At 65.8% G+C, this 17,755-nt stretch overlaps 7 protein-coding genes across 7 annotated transcripts; 4 read left to right on the top strand and 3 right to left on the bottom strand.

The window, feature by feature from the left end:
* Window positions 1-1,846: 1,846 nt before the first annotated feature.
* On the top strand, window positions 1,847-3,304 carry EMIHUDRAFT_97603 (hypothetical protein; the record flags this gene model as incomplete). The annotated part of the gene is made up of 1 exon (XM_005793767.1): window positions 1,847-3,304. One exon carries the CDS (start codon window positions 1,847-1,849, stop codon window positions 3,302-3,304), a length of 1,458 nt encoding a protein of 485 aa, XP_005793824.1.
* Window positions 3,305-4,311: 1,007 nt separating this feature from the next.
* EMIHUDRAFT_97602 (hypothetical protein) lies at window positions 4,312-5,075 on the bottom strand (the record flags this gene model as incomplete). The annotated part of the gene is made up of 4 exons (XM_005793766.1): window positions 4,312-4,377; window positions 4,485-4,552; window positions 4,630-4,810; window positions 4,935-5,075. The coding sequence occupies 4 exons, from the start codon at window positions 5,073-5,075 to the stop codon at window positions 4,312-4,314; spliced, it is 456 nt and encodes a 151-aa protein (XP_005793823.1).
* Window positions 5,076-6,421: 1,346 nt separating this feature from the next.
* On the top strand, window positions 6,422-8,764 carry EMIHUDRAFT_199740 (hypothetical protein; the record flags this gene model as incomplete). Its single annotated transcript, XM_005793765.1, has 4 exons — window positions 6,422-7,248; window positions 7,576-7,702; window positions 8,237-8,433; window positions 8,503-8,764. The coding sequence occupies 4 exons, from the start codon at window positions 6,422-6,424 to the stop codon at window positions 8,762-8,764; spliced, it is 1,413 nt and encodes a 470-aa protein (XP_005793822.1).
* A 1,423-nt stretch (window positions 8,765-10,187) lies between these two features.
* EMIHUDRAFT_433357 (hypothetical protein) lies at window positions 10,188-10,805 on the top strand (the record flags this gene model as incomplete). The annotated part of the gene is made up of 1 exon (XM_005793764.1): window positions 10,188-10,805. A coding segment is annotated over one exon (560 nt), but the record flags the coding sequence as incomplete, so codon positions are not given.
* A 380-nt stretch (window positions 10,806-11,185) lies between these two features.
* On the bottom strand, window positions 11,186-12,604 carry EMIHUDRAFT_199738 (hypothetical protein; the record flags this gene model as incomplete). Its single annotated transcript, XM_005793763.1, has 2 exons — window positions 11,186-11,487; window positions 11,554-12,604. 2 exons carry the CDS (start codon window positions 12,602-12,604, stop codon window positions 11,186-11,188), a joined length of 1,353 nt encoding a protein of 450 aa, XP_005793820.1.
* A 1,543-nt stretch (window positions 12,605-14,147) lies between these two features.
* EMIHUDRAFT_97599 (mitochondrial phosphate carrier protein) lies at window positions 14,148-15,441 on the top strand (the record flags this gene model as incomplete). Its single annotated transcript, XM_005793762.1, has 4 exons — window positions 14,148-14,432; window positions 14,537-14,945; window positions 14,976-15,037; window positions 15,082-15,441. The coding sequence occupies 4 exons, from the start codon at window positions 14,148-14,150 to the stop codon at window positions 15,439-15,441; spliced, it is 1,116 nt and encodes a 371-aa protein (XP_005793819.1).
* A 233-nt stretch (window positions 15,442-15,674) lies between these two features.
* On the bottom strand, window positions 15,675-17,544 carry EMIHUDRAFT_199735 (hypothetical protein; the record flags this gene model as incomplete). The annotated part of the gene is made up of 5 exons (XM_005793761.1): window positions 15,675-15,741; window positions 15,810-16,212; window positions 16,268-16,305; window positions 16,451-17,175; window positions 17,320-17,544. 5 exons carry the CDS (start codon window positions 17,542-17,544, stop codon window positions 15,675-15,677), a joined length of 1,458 nt encoding a protein of 485 aa, XP_005793818.1.
* Window positions 17,545-17,755: the final 211 nt, after the last annotated feature.

The following is a 17,755-nucleotide window of genomic DNA, read 5'->3' as shown; positions in this document are numbered from 1 at the left end:
ATCTGCGAGGATCTCCTTCGCCTCAGGAAAGGCGTTCGACCTCACCTCAGCCTCGAAGCTGATGGCCTCCTCCATCACGCACCACCCGCGGTCGTGGTACGGACGCGCGTTGTACTCCGCGAACACCTTCGCCTCGCCGAGAGATGCAGTGTCCAAGGCGAGGGCGCGTTCGATGACTCGATCATCCATGGTTCGATCGTATCGTACGGTGATCGCTCCCGCTGTCCGCTCCACAGACGTGACCACCCCAGCCGGCGAGAAGCATGCCCGTATGCCCTGCTCAGTGCATGGTGACTTCTCATCCTCGAGCACCACCAGACTCCGGCTCAGCTCGTCAGGACACTCGGGGATCTCAATCATCTGCAACACGCACGTGCCCAGCGGTGAGGCGTAAACTCTCGTCATAATGTCGAGAGCTTCCTTGAAAGTCTGTTGCTCGGTGGCGGTGCGTGGCTTCTGAGGGAGGCTCCCAAAATCCCAGAATAAGCACGCGTTCGTGGGCAGCTGCCCGCGCGAGGCGAGTCCACGGAAGAAGCGCTGCAGCGTACGGATGCGGACTCCTTTCGGATCAGGATGCTTCGCTGTGAGCCATCCGTAGCTGCACGCAAAAACTCGACGATCGCCCTTGTAAAGCGCCCTGCACGCTGACATGCCATCGAGAAAAGCGCCAAGAGTCTCCAACTCTTGCATTCTCGGTAACACGTAATCTAACTCGAGCTCGAGCAGCCAGGCCACGGAGATGAGGCGGATGATCCCACGACGAATCGCTTCTGCGAGCTCTGTGTCGAGTTCTCGCAGGTTCTCGAATATGGCTTTGCGCTTCTTGATATCTTGTGCCGTATCCCACTTGGGACCGACTCGATCCGTGCGACCAACGCAAGCATTGCCCATCGGACCGCCGCGCGGGTTTTCTCCGAAACGCAAGAGAGCTTGCTTGTGGCCGGCTGGCGTTGGGCGGCTTGGGCGAGCCGAGCCCACGACGGCTGACTTGACAACTTTCGTTTCGAACCGCTTTCGTAACAGAAGTTTGTCGTCCCGAGAGTTTTGAAGAAACAAACTAACCGAGAGTTTTGAAGAAACAAACTAACCGAGAGTTTTGAAGAAACACAGCCGGACGGGGGCAAGTCCCGAAACAGACGAGCATAGCAGGTCACGGCAGACGCGAAGAGTGGCGGCACCAGGGCGCGGGCGCGTCCGACCGAGGCGCGTATAGAAGCCCGTTTGGCGGCGGGCAAGGCAGGCGCAAGGGGCAAGCCCCCCCCCCCCCCCCCCCGAAAAACAGAGCACGTGGAGAGCCTACTGTCTGAATTCGCGGAGCGAAGAAAATTTTATACGGAATACGTCCATTTTTGGAGCTTGGAATACGGCGTATTCCATGGAATACGTGGAATACGGGTGGAATACGGGTGGAATACAGGCCTCTGGGAGGTCATTTGGAATACGTGGAAAACGTATTCAGACAGTAGGGTGGAGAGTCGGAGCACCGCGTGTGTGGGAAAAGCACGAGACGCTCGAGAGCCGAGAGGCTAGAGGTCTCGAGCTAGAGAGGTGCGCCCGTTTGCGTTTCGTGCGAAGTGCCGCACCCGAGATGCCGGGAGAATCGCCTTTCACACCTAGTCCTAGATGGTACTACGCGGCCGGGTTAGTACTACGATACGACACCGCTGACCCGCTGCGTATGCGTATGGCCCCCTCTATAGCCTTATCGTGGCAGGCCGCTAGGCCGCGTGGGTTGGCACTTGGAGGACTTGTTGTGTTTGCTTTTTTATGCGACTTTGTTTTTTTATGCGACGCGCGCCGCCGCCGGACCGCCTCGCGGGAGTCGCTTAGCGTTAGCTCCAGAACCATGGCGTTCCTCGGTGAACTCAGCGTTGCTCTGCTCTGCCTCCTGATCGTCTACTTCCTGTGCGTGCGGGACCGCAAGCGCTTGCCGCCGCTCGCGACGGAGAGCATGTTTACAACAATCGCAGCATTGACGACCAGCGATGCGCCCTGGTTCGTGCTGAGCCTGGCTCAAAAGTACCCTGGCCGCGTATTCAGGATGCGTGTACCGCAGTGGAGGCCGTGGGTAGTCATCGCGGACGGGCCGACGGCGCGTGCGGTGCTGCGAGCAAGGGCCGCTGACAAACCATCCCTCTACTCCAACTTCGATGGCATGACCGCGGGCTGGGCAAGCTTCTTCACCTCTCCCGATGGGCCGCGGTGGGAGCATGCTCGGAAGGGGGTCTCTCACGCGTTCACCAGCTCGCTCATCCGGGACAAACTTGACGCCCTTCAATCGTGCGCTGCGCTCGGCCTCCGGCTCGACGTGCTATCAGCCTCTGGCGAGGAGTTTGATGCCGCACAGCTAATGATCGAGTTGATGATCGACGTGCTGGGCGAGACAGTGCTGGCGGGGTTTGACTTTGGAATGCTGCGTGGCGGCGGCGATTCCTCAGGTATGGGGCTGCGGTTTCTCGAGGCGGTCGAGCCGGCGCTAATCGAGTACGCCCTAAAGCGCACAAACAACCCGCTCCGCAAGCTGATGGCGTTTGCCATCCCCGAGGCGCGCGCGGCAGGCCGCGCCGCAGTCGAGCTGATGCGCATCGCCAATGAGGTCATGGAAGAATTCCGTTCTCGTCGCGAGGCGGCGGCGTCCGCTTCCGAGCGCGAGGAGCTTGACGCGACCATAATCGGGAAGCTCGTGAGCAACCCGAACTACGCGCACGAGCAAGAGCGCGCGGCGGACGTGGTGACGTTCCTGATCGCGGGCCACGACACGACTGGCTTCACGCTCGCGTGGACAATATACGAGCTTGCGGCCCACCCGGAGATCGCAGACCGGCTTGCTGCGGATTTGCGCTCGAACAACGAGGTTACACCTGAGCACTCAGAGTACCTCGCCGCAGTGATCAACGAGTCTATGCGCCTCTGGCCCGTCGCTGCGATGGGCTCACTCCGCGTGCTGGCCGAGGACCTGGCTCTCTCGGACGGTGCTGTCATCCCCGCGGGTGCGATTTGCTCCATCCCTTTCCTGCCGGTCCATCGGACGGCGCCGGTGCAGGACGCCGGAACCTTCAAACCAGAGCGATGGCTGAAAAATGTCGAGCCATCGCTGAAGGAGAACTTCATGCCCTTTTCAACTGGCCGGCGAAATTGCGTCGGGCAGACGCTCGCGATGGCGGAGCTCAAACGGTTCCTCGCCTTGATTGTCACCGGATACAAGCTGGAGCTGGTTCGGCCTCCGAAGTCCGACTACTTCTTGACCCTGAAGCCCGCCGATGGCCGCTTGCGCGTGAGCAGGCGCCCCCCCATGTCGCATTGAGGCCTCATCATCGGATGCCCGCCATGATGCCTGCGAGGTGCAATACACGTGTGCAGAAAAGAGAGCGAAAGAGTTCCAAGCGGCGATGTCGGTTGAGGTGTGTGCCGCGTCGTGTTTCGCGTCTTGGTGTCTATTAGCTGATCGTACAGACTCCTGTGTGCTCCAAGTACTCCCAGAGTTCGTCAGGGAGGGGAACTAGCTCTAAATACAAGGTGATACTAATAGAGCGCACGTACACGCTGTGGATGCGTCTTCTAGTGTCGGGTAGTGACCAGGGGTGAGGGGACGGATTGAAGATCCCTCACACCAAGATCGTGCAGGGCGGGGACACATGTCCCTAAATCCCATCTCGTCTCAGAGTTTGACCGTTTTTATTTATTTATTTATTTGGATGCGCCTTGGATGCGGCCCGGCGCACGTGAAGCAGCGTGAGACGTGACACGTGTACGCGCGGTGTTCCATGTGCGCGATGTTGTTTCATGTTTGAACACTCATACGTCTCGACAGGTAAAAGAGATCTGCAGCAGCACACTCTAGGTGGAGTGCACCTGCACGCTGCAGGACCGCCCCTGCGCTCGCCTGTTGCCGGTAGAGGGGTCCCCCTCGCCTTGTGTCAACAGTCACACACACACACACACGCTGCACCGCACCGCGCCCGCCCATCGCCCCGCCTAGGCGGGAAAGAGATGAGGGGATGGAACAGCGAAGGAGGAGCCCAAACACGTATCGACGTATGGGAGGTTAAAGTTGTGCGTCACGCTGCCGGGCGTTTCTCACTTTCCAGGACAGCCCCGCCCTTGCGGGGCAGGAATGTGACGACTACCCCGTACGCCCTGTTGCTTCTACCCCGACGCCGACCGCCCATTCCCCCTCCTCGTTCCCCCCTCATCTTCTCCAACCTCGACGAGCCGACGACCTTCGAGTAGCCGTTTCTCACGTTTCCACCGCACGCTCTATGGCGCTTGCGCGCCGCCTGCCCCGCCACCCCCTTAACCACTCCCAATCCCCTACCCACGATCCCGAGCTTTGCTCGTTTGCCCCCTCAGCGCGTGCCGAAACTCCTCCTCGCTCACCTGACGAGGCACGGTCGCACCCGGACCGCAATGTCAAGGCAACGTGGTGCCTTTCCTTTCAAATTTCCGGCTTCAAGTCCCATCGTGGATAATATCTCCTCTCGCACCAAGCCGTCCTCGTCGAGGTCGGCGCTCGAAATCATCTCCGCCAACTCCTCGTCCGTCATCTCCTCGCCTGTGCTCACACCAAGCGTGGTGAAGATCGCCTCCTCCGAAGCCAACTATACTCGTCCGGCATCTCCTCGCCCAGACCACGCGTGACCTGCCGCAAGCTCTCAAATGAGACGCCGCCGCTACCGCTGTCAAAGAGACGGAACGCGCGCCCGTGCTCCCCGCTGCTCTCTCGCTCGCCCATTTTTTGGACGAGGGTCAGCATCTCGCTAAAGTCCACGGCATTTGCACCCCTCGATTGGTCGCTCAGCATGCCACACACCTGGTCAAAGCGGGGACCTGGTCAAAGTTGGCGGTGAGAGGGGAGGCGGGATGGAATGCCAACGGTACTAGCCGTCCCTCGCTCCCCCGCGCTCCTCTCTCTCTGCGGCTGCTGCTGCTCTCACTTCATCGTGGCCGAGCTCAAAGCCGAGGGCGCGGAAGACCACCCGGAGCGCGCTGACGTCGATGACGCCATGGCCGGCCTGGTCGAAGAGGTCGAACGCCCTCCGGATGTCGCGGCGGTGCGCGTCCGTCAGGCCCAACATTGGGTTGAGTGGGGCCAGACGGTGCCGGTGGGCGTGCCCGCGGTCGCGGACGTTTCATGTCGAGAGAAGAATTTTCAGACCCGTCGTGCGCGAGAGAAGAATTTGAGCATAGCCGCACAGCACGATTCGAGAGAAGAACTCTTCTCCCGAGAGAATTTAGCAAGAAAGAAAGAAAGAAGACAGACCTGCTCGTCCCCAGGGAGCACACGTCCCCGTTCACACCTACACACGGGTAATAAACCCCGCTCCCCCATGGGTATGAATCGCCGAACTTGAACGGCGGGCGCTTGACGAACCAGGGGGGAACGGGCGTGGCAACCACAACCACGTCGGGCGTGGTTGTGGCAACTCTCATGATCGAACCAGCGACTCATAGAGTCGAACCACGACTCATAGAGTCGAACAGGACCACGGCGGACGTGGTAGTGGCAACCACGGCGGACGTGGTTGTGGTCGGTCATGATAAAACCGGAAAGGAATAACAAAAGCCACCCCCACGACTGAAAAGTCTTAATGGACCTGTCCTAGACTCTGTGGCTGAAGTAGCGTGTGCGTCGAAGCCACAAGAGGGCTGGCATAGTTCGGAGGGTCCTTGAGAGGGGGGTTGGCGTTTTTTGTTTTTCTTAACGGTTGTTGGGACTAATCGATTTCACAGCGTGCTGGTCGTGAAGGAGGCGCTACTATGGAGATCGAGGGAGACCGTGAACTGTCGAGCGGCCGCAAGGCAAAGGCCGCGCGCACAGAGAAGCTCCCCCCCGCCGTCGAGGGAAGGGCCGAGGCCGTGTCAAGCCCGTCGGCCCCGGACAGGGTCAAGGCGCTGTTCACGGGCGCGGTCATGACGCCCGAGCTCGCGCCGAAGTCCACCCTCCAAGGAGAAGGAAACCTGTGCCCGCAGTCGGGGCTCTCGCCCCCCGGTGTGAACATGAACACGCCGTTGTGGGAGGGCGCTGGCGCCCCCCACCCCTCGCAGCAGACAACCCCAAACGAGGGATGGGGAGGAGGACAGGGTCCACACCTGCACGAGCAGGCTTTTGGAAGGACGACCAGGGGCACAGGTGGGGCTCTCCTGCTCCTGACAAGGGACACGACAGGCTCGCAGCGCGGTGCACGGTGGACTCCCAACTCCACTGGCGGTCTCATCTCAGTCTAGCGACCTGCCTCTCCAGCTTCTCACTGGCAGTCACTCGCAAACCACAGGCATTTAAATAAATAAATCGAGCAGTCATCTCCAGGGAGAGATGGGCGACGCACTCGAACAACGAGGGACAGTGCGCACGCTTGTGCGGCATTCTTTGTTTCAGTTTGCGGCTTTCTTTGGTCGCGGAAATCGTGCACGGACCGAGCCGATGGAGTGGAGCGCGGAGGCCCACAGCCGCTTGCAGGACGCGCTCCGCCTGTACCCCAGTAGCCTCGGGAAGGAGGAGCGCTGGCAGCGCATCGCCGAGCACACCGGCCGCCCAAAGCGGGAGTGCGTGGCACGCTATCGCGAGGTGGCCGCCGAGCTGCAGGCGAACAAGGCCCTCGACCAGCCCACAGGCCACGGCGGCGGCGCGATTGTCGCGGCGGTGCGGCATGCGCCTCTCAAAGCGCCCGTCACCCCGGCCCCGGTTGGGCGCGAGAACCTCGGCTCGCCGCGCTCGAGCGGCGCCGAGGGGCTGGTGGACCCAATCTCGCTCGAGCCGCTCGCAGCCCTCGGCTATCCGCCCTTCTCGCTCGCCGCGGACTTGGACCACCCCTCCGACAACGACCTCTTCGACGGCAACGTCCTCGCGTCGTACCTCGTCAGCACGGGCCGGTTTGAGCACCCGATCTCCCGCCGGGCGCTCGAGCGGTCGGAGTGTGCTCGCCTCGACGGGTACCTCGCCTCGCACCGTCTGCCCGCGGCGCGAGTCGCCTACGCCTTTGACCACCGCGACGAGTTTGCGTCGGATGGCAGCGGCAACCAGGTCGCGGCCCTGCGAGAGGAGGCGTCCGCCGTGCTGCAGTCGCTCTTTGCCGCTCGCTCTCCCGCGGCGGCGGCGAGTCGCGACGTCGAGCGGAGCCCGCTACTCGGCCGCGGCCGCCGTCTGCCCGACGAGCCCGCCATCAGCAGCCACTACGATGGCTTCCTCCTCGTCGACGACGATGCCGTGCCGGGCGCGGCGTCGGGCCGCTCAGGCGGGGAGCCAGCCCGGTGGGCGGGGCACGGGGCGGCAGTGCCTCCGCCTCGGGGAGCAGCGTCTTTGGCGCGAGCAGCGCCTTTGGCGCGAGCGGCGCCTTTGGCGCGAGCGGCGCCCGCCCCACAGCCTGCCGCGCCTGCCCCGCGGCCCGCTGCCGGGCCCGCCCCGCGCGAGCCGGCTCCTCCGCCGGAGCTCTCCTTCCCCTCCCTCGACCAGAGCCGGGTGGCGGCCCAGCGGCCTCTCTCGGTGGCGTGGGAAAGGCAGCAGCGGCGCGGCGCGCGCGCCGGCGGTGGAGGAAGCGGCGGTGGAGGAAGCGGCGCCCAAGCCGCCGCGCCGCCGAGGACCGTCGTCGCTGCGGGCCCGCTCATCGGCGGTGCCGGGCGGCAGCGTGGCGGCAACTACCGGCCAGACGCGTGCGTCATGTCTGGCGGCGGCGGCGCAGCCTCGTCTTCGGTCGCTCGCGGGCCGGTGAGCTCGGCGCCCGCGCCCGCGCCCGCGAAGAGCAAGGGGCAGAAGAAGGCGGCGGCCAAGCAGCGCAAGGCGCAGGAGGCGGTCGCGCTGGAGGCGGTGCACAGGGCGGAGGAGGCGGAGGAGGCGGCTGCGGCTGCGGCTGCGGTCGCGGCTGCAGCAGAAGCGACAGAGGAGCGGGAGAGGGCCGAGGCGGCGGCCGCGGCCGCCGCTGCGGCCGCCGCGGCCGCCGCAGCAGCGCGGCCGCTTGGAGTCACTCCAAGTTTGGAGCAGCTGAGTTTGGAGCGCCCCCGCCGCAAGGCGCTCGAGCCGGCGGCGGCAGGGGCGGCAGGGGCGGCAGGGGCAGCAGGGGCAGCTGGAGGGGTGGGAGGCGCGGCGGCGGGAGGGGCGGGGCGCTGGGCGGCGCTGCCTCCGCCTCCGTCGGATCGGGCGGACGCCGCCCGCCGCCACCGCGCGCTGCTGGCGGCCCTGTCGGCGCGAGCCGCCGCCGTCGCCGGCGCGGGCGACGAGGAGCAGCTGCTCGGCCCCTTCAAGGAGGCGTCGGCCGCGTTCGCATCGTCAGGGAAGGGCGCCGCCGGCGCGTCGACGCTCGAGGCTGCGGCGAGGGAGTATGTCGAGCTGACGCTCGACCTCTTTGGCAGGGAAGGGCTCGCGCCGACGCTACTCGAGCTCGCGGCCCTGCTTCCGAGCGAGCCGCTGACCCGCGCCATGAGCGCCGTCCTTCAGAGGCTGTGGGGGCTGGAGCGGGCGAGCGGCGCGGGCGGAGGCGCCGCGCGGGAGGAGGAGGGGGCGCTCGCGAGGCAGGTCTCTCTTGTCGAGCTGGCGAGCGGGCACCCTCCCGCGCGCAAGGGGGCCAAGGCGAGGACCAAGGCGGACGATTGCGTCTCGCGCAAGGGGGCGGCCATCGCCGTCGCCGCGCCGCCGCCCTCCGGCAGCCAGCCACCCGGCGCTACGGCCGCGAGCAACACCTCGTGCAGCAGCTCGAGCTTGCTGGCGCAGCTTGCGCAATTGGCGGACGAGTCGGATGCCGCGGAGGGGATTGCGGCGAAATATCGGCGCTGAGGAGGAGTCGATCGCCCAGACGAGTCAGATGCCGCGGCGAGGAGGGGATCTCGCGGCGAAATGCTGGACGAGTCAGGTTTTAGAGCATCGCCTATGAGCGAAAAGAATTTTCTGGTCTAGCAAAAAGAAAAACACTGGCGTCGCGTCCCAAGGATGGGATTGGCTCTTCCTACTCACGACACTCGCCGAAAGGTCGCTCGCCGAAAGAACACACGCCATGTGGCGGCGCCTGCTGCTGCTTCTCAGCCTCGGACTCGCGCAAGCGCTGAGAGTCGGGCCTGCTGCGTCGCTGGCGCAACTCGTGCTCGATAGGACATCTGTCCAACTCCACTCGGCCAAGCTGCAGTCTCTGCGCTCGGGCCGGGCGCTCCCGCAGGGGCTGCTGCAGATCTACGTCGAGGTCGAGGCTACGATCGACACGCCTCCCATCGGCGGCGGCCAGTCCGGTCCGGCGAGCTTCACGGTGTCGAGCGCAGACATCAACGTCGAGTTCGAGGGCGAGAGTGTGGGCCAGCTGCGGTCGACGCCGCTCAAGATCGCGGGCGGCGGCCGGATGCGAGCGACGCTCCGCGGCGTGCTCAGCGTGGATCCGCGGCAGGCGGCGGCGCTGAGGCGCCTCTCCGTCGCCGCCGTCTACCGCGACGTGCTGCAGGTTCAGATCTGGGCGGTGGTGACGGTGCAGCTGCGCGGGGAGGACTACGGCTGCTCCAAGGAGAGCGGCGCGGTGGCGGCCCTCGCCTTTCTCGGCAAGACGACCAGCTGCGGCGGGATCGGCACGCTGTCCATCCCGGGCATCCGGCTGGCAAAGTCGCTCTCGCTGCGCGGCGGGCGCGGCTTCGGCATCTCGCTGCGAGAGCCGCCCTCGGTGCTCGGCCTGCGGCTCAACGCGCTGCGAGAGGGCGGCGCCTTCCCGCTGCTGAGGAGAGTCGTGCGGAGCGTGAGCCCACTCGTCGGTTTGCGGAGCCATCAGTTCGAGGTGGAGCTCGAGGTCGAAAACAACTCCTCCTTCGGCATCGGCGGCCTCGGCGACCTCACTGCGTCGGTGCTCCTGCACGCGGGGAAGCACCCCGTCCCGCCGCCGCACGCTGCGCCGCGCGTGCCCGTCTCGGAGGCGCCTGCTGCCGCAGGCGATCCGGCGTCGGAGGATCCTGCCGTACTGCTTGGCCGGGTGCGAGCACCCTGCCCAGCCCTCTCTCCCCGGGCTCCCGCCTGACACCTCTATCGGCGGAGGGCGTAGGTCCGGTCGCGGGTGGCGCACTTCCTCCCCGAGGCGAGTCGTCTCCTGCCGGAGGTGCCTCGGCTGCAGGTGCCTCGGCTGCAGGTGCCTCGGCTGCGGCTGCCCTCGTGGCGGGCGCCGCTCGGCTTTGTCCGCAGCGAGGCGGAGGCGGAGGCGGAGGCGGAGGCGGGGGTGGGGGCGGGGGCGGGGGCGGAGGCGCCTTCCGTGCGCCACTCGTCGCGCGTGCCTCTCCGGGCGGCGGTCGCCCCACCGACCGGCGACGTGCCCCCCCCCACCGCCGCCGAGGTTGGCGTCCCCTTCGTGCGTGCCCGCCTGTCCGACGTGTCTCTCCCCCGCGGTCGGAGCCGCCTCGTCGCGCGCGCCGTCATCGAGTCGCCAGACAACGCGGCCGAGGCCATAGCGCTCGAGCGGGCCATCTCCTCGTACCTGCACGGCGAGCCGCTCTCGCTAGTCGCCGTCGTGACATCCTCCTCCACCCCGTTCTACAATGCGGCGGCGCGGGGCCTCATCCTACGCGCCGACCTCCCCGGGCTCATCGTCTCCACCGAGATCGTGTACGAGCTCTGCCTGCTCGCCCTGGTCGTGCTGCTGCTCCTCACGCTGCTAGTGCTGCTGCGCAGGGTGCGCGCCCGCGGGAAGACGGCGGCCGCCGCTCCGGCCGGGGATGGCGCCATGGTCTGAGCGTTCTGTCCATCGTCCTGAGCATTGGCATACCATGTGTCCATATTCGGTCTTTGTCGTGTTAACTTTGCATGTCGGCATGTGGTTGTGGTCATGTATAATGTATTTGTGGTCCTGAAGTCGAGTCTCGTCCGGCTCCGTGGCGCGTGCCGCATGGCCTACATTCCCGCCTCGCGGCACGCGGGTGCCCGCGGTCGCGCTCCTCTCGCGGGCCTTCATCATCAGGGCCGGCCAAGCAAAAAAAACATATGGTCCGCGCCGACAACCCACAATCACATATGGCCGCGTCTGAGCGCGGTCGACGGTAGTCGGTACGACGGGTCGAGGACTATATATCCATCTCTCAAGTCCGTCGCGCGCGGCCGGTTGTGCCTGCAGCCTGGCCCTAGATATGTTCTTTGGGAACGTCCTGATCCTCTTTCGCTTCTCCTCCAGTCTAATTTATTCACGGTGCGCCTGATGAGCGACCCCTGGGGCTTACCATCACGTCAGTTGTCACACCCTCATCTTCTGGCGGAGACGCGCAATTCATACAGCGAAGTCCTGCCAGGGTAGCCGAGCCTCTTGGCATGGCCGTCGGCACCACCGGCGAGGCCACGAGAAGGCTTTGACGGGCGCTTGTGCGTGCCTCGCGCGACGACGCTCATCAGCTCTGTCGTCTTGGTTGGGCTCGCGCACAGGTCCTGCACCAGCTGCTGCACCGCGCCAGGGCGGTCCGCGTCGGCACGGTATTGAAAGAGGGGGCGCACGCGAGCGAGCTCCCGCTGCTTCACGGCGATCTCTCCGGCTGGAAGCCGCAGCAGTTCTGAGTGGACCAGAAAAGGCAAGGGTGAGAAGCTTGCTATGGGGAACAACGGGCAATGGCGCGCACCGTTGACGACGAGCAAAGGGTCCCTGCTCGCGCCAGCCCAGCTGAACTCGTAACTGAACTTCTTGTAGTCGAGGCGCCGGGCAAAGGGCCAGGCCGGCATGTCGGCGATCAGCACGGGGACGCAGCCGGCCAGGATCGCCTCTGAGAATCGGCGCGAGTTCTCGTGGTCGCCGCGCAGGACGAGACAAAAGGTGGAATTTTTGAGGTACGTTTGGTAGTGGGCCCTCGACTGCACTTCCTCCATCGAGCCAACACTGAGCGGGAGGTGCGCCGTCGCAGGGGGGAGGGCGATGCACTGTTTGCAGCTGAACTTGCACACCGCGCACCGCGGCTGCGCGCTGCCGTCGGAGGGCAGGTATGGAGCGGCGGCCTTTTGGACGTCCTCTGCGAGAAATGTGACGTTCGGGTGAGCTCGCAGGTGCGACCACATGAGGAAGCGGAGCTTGGTCATGGGGGGCTGGAGGTATGGCTTGCGAAGCTTTCCGACGTACGTGATGAAGTGACGACGAGCGTTTGCGCGTGGCGACGCGTCGCTCGCTGGAGATGGGGACACGATGGGCGGCGCAACGATGTCGTAGCCGTGCCGGTAGATGCACCATGGGTTGATGACGACCCATCGAGCCATATCGAGCCACACGGGAGCACGTACCTCCGCACACGATGGCAGCATGGGTGCGATCGCAAAATCGAACGGGCGATCTCGCCAGCGACGGAGCAGCTCTGTGTTCCCATTGAAGAGGCGCGCAGGGCCGCCCTTCAGCTGCCTCTTCCAGTCGTGCAGGGTCCAGCCCTTCTCCTGGTGTTTGAGAAAGTAGTGAGCAACGAATATGACTCTAGCCTCCTGAATCCTTGATGTCCGCAGGGCAGATGAGAGCAGCCCGGTGTGCATCCAGTGTGCGACGTGCTTCTCGGGAGTGGCGCTGCCCGGAAACTCAGAGGTTGAGGCCGAGTTGAATTCCGTGCCCGGATCCGCGATGTAGACCGTGCAATTTGGAGTTCCAGCTCCACCTCTTGCTGCGACGGCGACGAGCAGCGCAGCCTGCAGCCTCATGGGCGTGATGGGGGTGGGCACAAGTTTGGAATGAATCGCGGCGAAATTCTTTTTCCGGCTCGCTAGCGACAGACGTTTTTCAGTGTGTAAGCTTACTGGGAGAAAAGAGAGAGGGGGTTGTGTTCTCTAGGCCCCTAAGGGCCCTACGCGCGGCGTGAGAGCTCGGAAGCGAGCTTTGCACGGCGATCGAGGATGGCACGGTTCACCTCTCAGTGTATGTGGCTCTTACGCGTACATTCCCGTATTGTTGCTCGCCTCACAGGGATTTTCCGGAAAGCGAAAGGAAGGAGTGTGGTGCTAGCCGTCTGTTTGCCCATGGCCGTCTGATCTCTCGTCACAGTTTCTCGCCAATTCTCGCAGCGACCTTCATGCCACCTCGCTCGTCGATTACACACACACACACACACGCGCACATCGATTTCTCTGTCATTTTTTGCTCGCCGCTCATTGCAATGTCGCGCAAGATAAAAGGGTGGCTAAGGGCTCTGCCCGCAAGGCGCCCGCGTCGCAGACGCGGTACCATTGACAAATCTGCGATATACCCCCACACGAGCAAATAGCCAAAATCCAATACCGTGCACGAATCCGGCGATGTGGGCCGTGGACGGGGGCAAGCCTTCAGCTGGTGCCAAGACATTCGTAAAATTGAAGCCAAGAATCCGCCAAATCCGTGCTTTCGCGCTACCTGAGGGGAAAGCCGCTGATCGAGCCCAGCGTGCCCGCGGCCGCCTCCCGCGCAGCACCGCCGCTGCGGAATCGGATCGATCCCATGGAGGAGGAGGGCGCAGTCGGCCAGCGCAGCAGGCGGAGTCCCTCCCCGCGCCGGAGCCCCCCTGCAGTCGAGGGAGTCCTCGTTGGCGATGAAGGTGGCGACATCGAATCGCGGCCGACACACGTCACGGGAGGAATGGGCGATGAGCGGGAACGATGCGCGCTACGACGCCGACTCCGCCGTGCTCGTGGCCTTAGAAAGCCGCGCTCCAGGAGCACGCCAAGATGCAATGGCTCGCTTGCTTCGATTCAGCTCTCTCGGCAGCAGAAGTGGGGCTGGAGCGGGTGGGGGTGGATGCCGATTGAGGGGGAGCGTCTCCAGCTGCGCCCTGTGGCAGCTGCGCCCTGTGGCAGCTAGTCGAGGGACTTGGTAGTTGTGACCCCCCTGAGTGAGGACAGGAGAGAGAGAGCGTTTTGTGGTGTTGGTGTACGCAATAACGGGACAGGGTGGTTGTTCTCTCTATCTCCTCTTCTAGCTCTTAGCATGAGCTGCGCCCGGTGTCCGACCCCTTTTTAAGGGCAACAACTTAAACTTTTAGGCCCTCCAAATTCGGGTCGGAGCGTAAAGAAAGAAAGAAAGAAAGAAAGCAGCAACCCAAGGGAGGGATGGGAGGACGGCACGCCGCCACCACACAGGGATTTTAAGGAGAGGTGTGTGGTGCGCTATCCGTCGCCCACCCTAGGGAGTCTGCTTCTTCCTATCTCTCTTCGCAGTCTCTCGCCGATTCTCCTTCGGTTTTTTTTTCTCATTTTTTGCTCGCCGCTCATTGCAATGTCGCCGCGAAGAGCCGCGCTCCTCGCCGCGCTCACCGCCTGGCGTCTTCCTGCGGCTAGTGGCTGGCGGGCGGCCACCCCGCCTCCAAGCTGCTTCGGCGCGCTGGCCCACTGCGCGGCCGGCCACGCCGCCGCTCCCTGCCGCAGCATTGTCGCGAGACGGAGTCGCGGCGGCGTGGCGATGACGGGCGGTTGGCAGTATGCGCTCGCGGGCGGCGTCTGTGCTGCGGTCTCGCACGGCATCGCCTGCCCGGTCGACGTCGTCAAGACGCGCCAGCAGACGGTGAGCGCGGCGCCTTCTCCCGCCAGCCGCCAGCATACGGCAGCGCGTCTCCCTTCTCTGCGGCCCGCCGCTGACGGCCACCGCCGCCGCCTCGCCGCCCTCAGGTGCCGTCGTACTCGGGCATCCAGCTGCATGAGGGCCTCGCCCGGGTGGTGAGGGAGGAGGGAGCGTCCGCGCTGCTCACCGGCCTGAAGCCGACGCTGCTCGGGTACGGCATCGAGGGCGCGCTCAAGTTTGGCGCGTACGAGCGCGTCAAGGCGCCTCTCGCTGCGCTGCTTGTCCGGCTCGGCGCGGGCGGCTCCGCTCTGTGGCTCGGCCCGCTACTGGCCGGGCTGCTGGCGGGCGCGATCGCGTCGCTCGTCGTCGCGCCCGCCGAGGCGACGCGGATACGGCAGGTCTCCGACCCCGACTATGCTGGCGCGGGCATGCTCGGCGCGGCGGGCCTGCTGTTTCGGGAAGAGGGGCCGGGAGGCGCGCTTGTGGAGGCTGGCGCGGGCGGCGAGGCGAGCGCACGTCCGTGACGCGTCGGCGCCGGGGCCGTAGGGCTCTTCCGCGGCGTGCCCGCGACGCTCGCCAAGCAGCTGCCCTACACGGCCGCGAAGCAGGTCTTGTCTAGGACGTGTCTAGGACGTGTCTAGGACGTGTCTAGGAAGTGTCTAGCCCTACACGGCCGAAGCAGGTCTCCTTCGACGCCCTGTCGGAGCTCTTCGCCGCCGGACCGCTGCCTCGCTGGGCGTCGACCGCCGCTGCCGCCGCCGCCGCCGCCGCGCTGTCGACGCTGGCTTCGCAGCCGGGCGACGCGCTGCTCTCGCAAGTCTCGTGCTACAGCACCGAGGACGGCGACCTCTGCGTCGCCCCCCCGCCGGGTGGGCTGGCGGGCCTCGCCGAGCGGCTCGGCCCGCGCGGGCTGCTGGCGGGCTTCAGGGCGCGGCTGGTGCAGATGGGGCTGATCGTGACGCTGCAGTTGGTGCTTTACGACGCGGTCAAGGCCGCACTCGGGGTGCGATGACGCGGCAGCAAGTCCCCAAGTCGGCTAGCCAGTCGACCGCCGGCCAGCAGTCGTCGGGCGAGCCCGCGCCATAAAGGCGCTGGCCGCCTTTCGACGTGCGAGACTGGATTGTCTCGCGCGCGCAGTCTCGGCGATGCATATTGAGCCCGCATGAACCATATGATACGCCGTGATGGGCCCTGTGGAGAGCCTGCTCGGCAAGACCGCCGGGGCGCGGCCCTGGCATGCGCCCGTTATATGTCTTTATTTCTCCACACGCACACCGCTTCGTTTTTCGGCGCCGGCTCGCGCGTGTCGGCGCTGTCGCGTCTCCCTCTCCAGGCCACATACCCAACGCAGTAAGCCCTCAACTTGAACTTGTACCGCACGCTGTCCGGGCGCAGAGCTCGATCATGCCCGTGACCGGCTCCCAGAGCCGTCGCGCTTCTCGCGCGTGCGGCGCCACCCCCCCGATCCCGCCGCAGAGGGCGCAGAGCGCCTCGCCGCTGAGCTGCAGCGCGGTGCCGTGCTTGTGGTGGCGCGGGATGGTGCTCGCGACGTGCGCGCCGTCGCGCCAGCTGCGCAAATCGTCGCTCACCAGCGCGCCCAGCCCCGGCCGGCCGCGGTAGGTGCACTGTGCTGCGGGCTCGGAGGCAGAGGCGGCGGCCGGCCGGCCTCCGTCGAGGCCGGACGAGACGAGCCGCTCGCAGGCTTGCTGACCGGGCGGTGCGGCGAGCTTGAGCGGGCAGTCGGTGCGGTAGCCGTCGTAGAGGACGACCCACGCCGCCGAGCCTATAGCGGAGGCTCGAGGCTCAGAGAGGGCTAAGGGAAGGCTCCCTCCACCCACCTCTCCGCGCGGGGCCGCCCCGAGGCGACCCGGGCATCCTGCGACCCCACTGCCACACTACTCTCTCTGAACAGCAGCTCGCTCCGTGCTGAGGGCAGGGCGTGCGGAAGAGGTTTTACCTCTCGGCCGCCTCTCGGCTGCCTCTCGCCTGGCATGATGAAGAGTGCGGGCCCCTCGGCGCACTGGTGCGAGATTGCGTCGCTCCATACAGGCGTCCTGTCGAGCGGCGCAGCGGCGAAGGGCCCGAACGGCGACGGGCCGACCAGCAGCCGCAGGACGAGCGTGCAGCGAGCCGCGCCGAGCGGGGCGCCTCGCTGCCCGCGACGCCACTCGCACGGCGAGGACGGGTCGCCATTCTTCTCGCTCTTGTAGACGACGTACGTCCGCTCCGCACCCGGCCCGCCGGAGAGTCGGTCGGGTCGAGGCGGCGCCCCGCGCGCCTCCGACTTGTTGGGCGGGTGCGGCGCTCGGAACAGCAGCGCGTCGATCGCCGACTCGGCGTAGAGAGGCTCGAACAGCAGCGCGGGAGGCGTCCACCGCTCGAAGTCCGAGGTGAGCATCTGGTACGGGCGGTGCCGCGAGGCGCCCGCGCTCGGCCCAAAGTCCCACGGGCAGTCGCTCAGCTCCTCGCTCCCCGAGGCCGGCGTCGAGATTGAGACGACCACCATTGCCACCGCGAGCCGGCCGTCGGCGGAGAGAGGGCCGCGCGAGGCCGCCTCCGCGCGCGTCAGCAGGTAGATCTCCGGCGCCCACACGTTGCACGCCCCCGGGAGTGGGACCGTCACCGGCCTCGAGTCGCTCCACGAGAGCAGGTCGCGGGAGCGAGCGTACCCGAAGCGGGCTGGCAGGCCGTCGCGCCGCTGGCGCCGGTCGCAATGAAAGGCGAGCGTCGGCAGGCCGGCGCACAGCTCCGTCGTGAAGACGAGGTGGAACCAGCCGTCGTGAAAGGCGACCGACGGGTCGCGGAACACGGTCGGCTCGCCGCCCGCCCACGCGGCGCCTCGCGCGTCCCGGCCGGGCGTGAAGACGAGCGGGTCGCCGGTGAGCGGCACAAAGGCGGCCGGCCCGCCTCCGAGCGTTAGGCCAAGCACGTGCATGCCCTCGCCGAGCACCCTCCCGTCGGTGAAGGTGGTGAGTACCCATGCGTCGGTGAGCGCGGCCGGCGCAAGCTGGCCGGCCCGCTGCTGCGGCTGCGGCTGCGGCTGCGCCCAGCGGACGTTGTTGCCGAGCAGGAGGAGCACAGCGGCCACGCCGGCGAGCACGACAAGCCTCACCATGGCTGCTGACCACGGATTTATAGGAGAGGAGTGTGGTGCTCACGCGGGGGGTGCCAGTCCCGTGCCCAGTGTTGCACTGTCGTCGTATGCGAGGTTCTTTGTGTCTCTACTGTGAACCAGGGCTCGCTCCTCAACCTCTCACAGAGCGGCGCACAGCGCCATTGTACGTATTTTTCTTCTGAACATAAGGCTGTGAAGAGAGTCCGCAGCG

The sequence above is a fragment of the Emiliania huxleyi genome, assembly GCF_000372725.1.
Source record: "Emiliania huxleyi CCMP1516 unplaced genomic scaffold EMIHUscaffold_10, whole genome shotgun sequence".
NCBI lineage: Eukaryota > Haptophyta > Isochrysidales > Noelaerhabdaceae > Emiliania > Emiliania huxleyi.
This window is presented reverse-complemented; position numbering and strand designations above follow the sequence as displayed.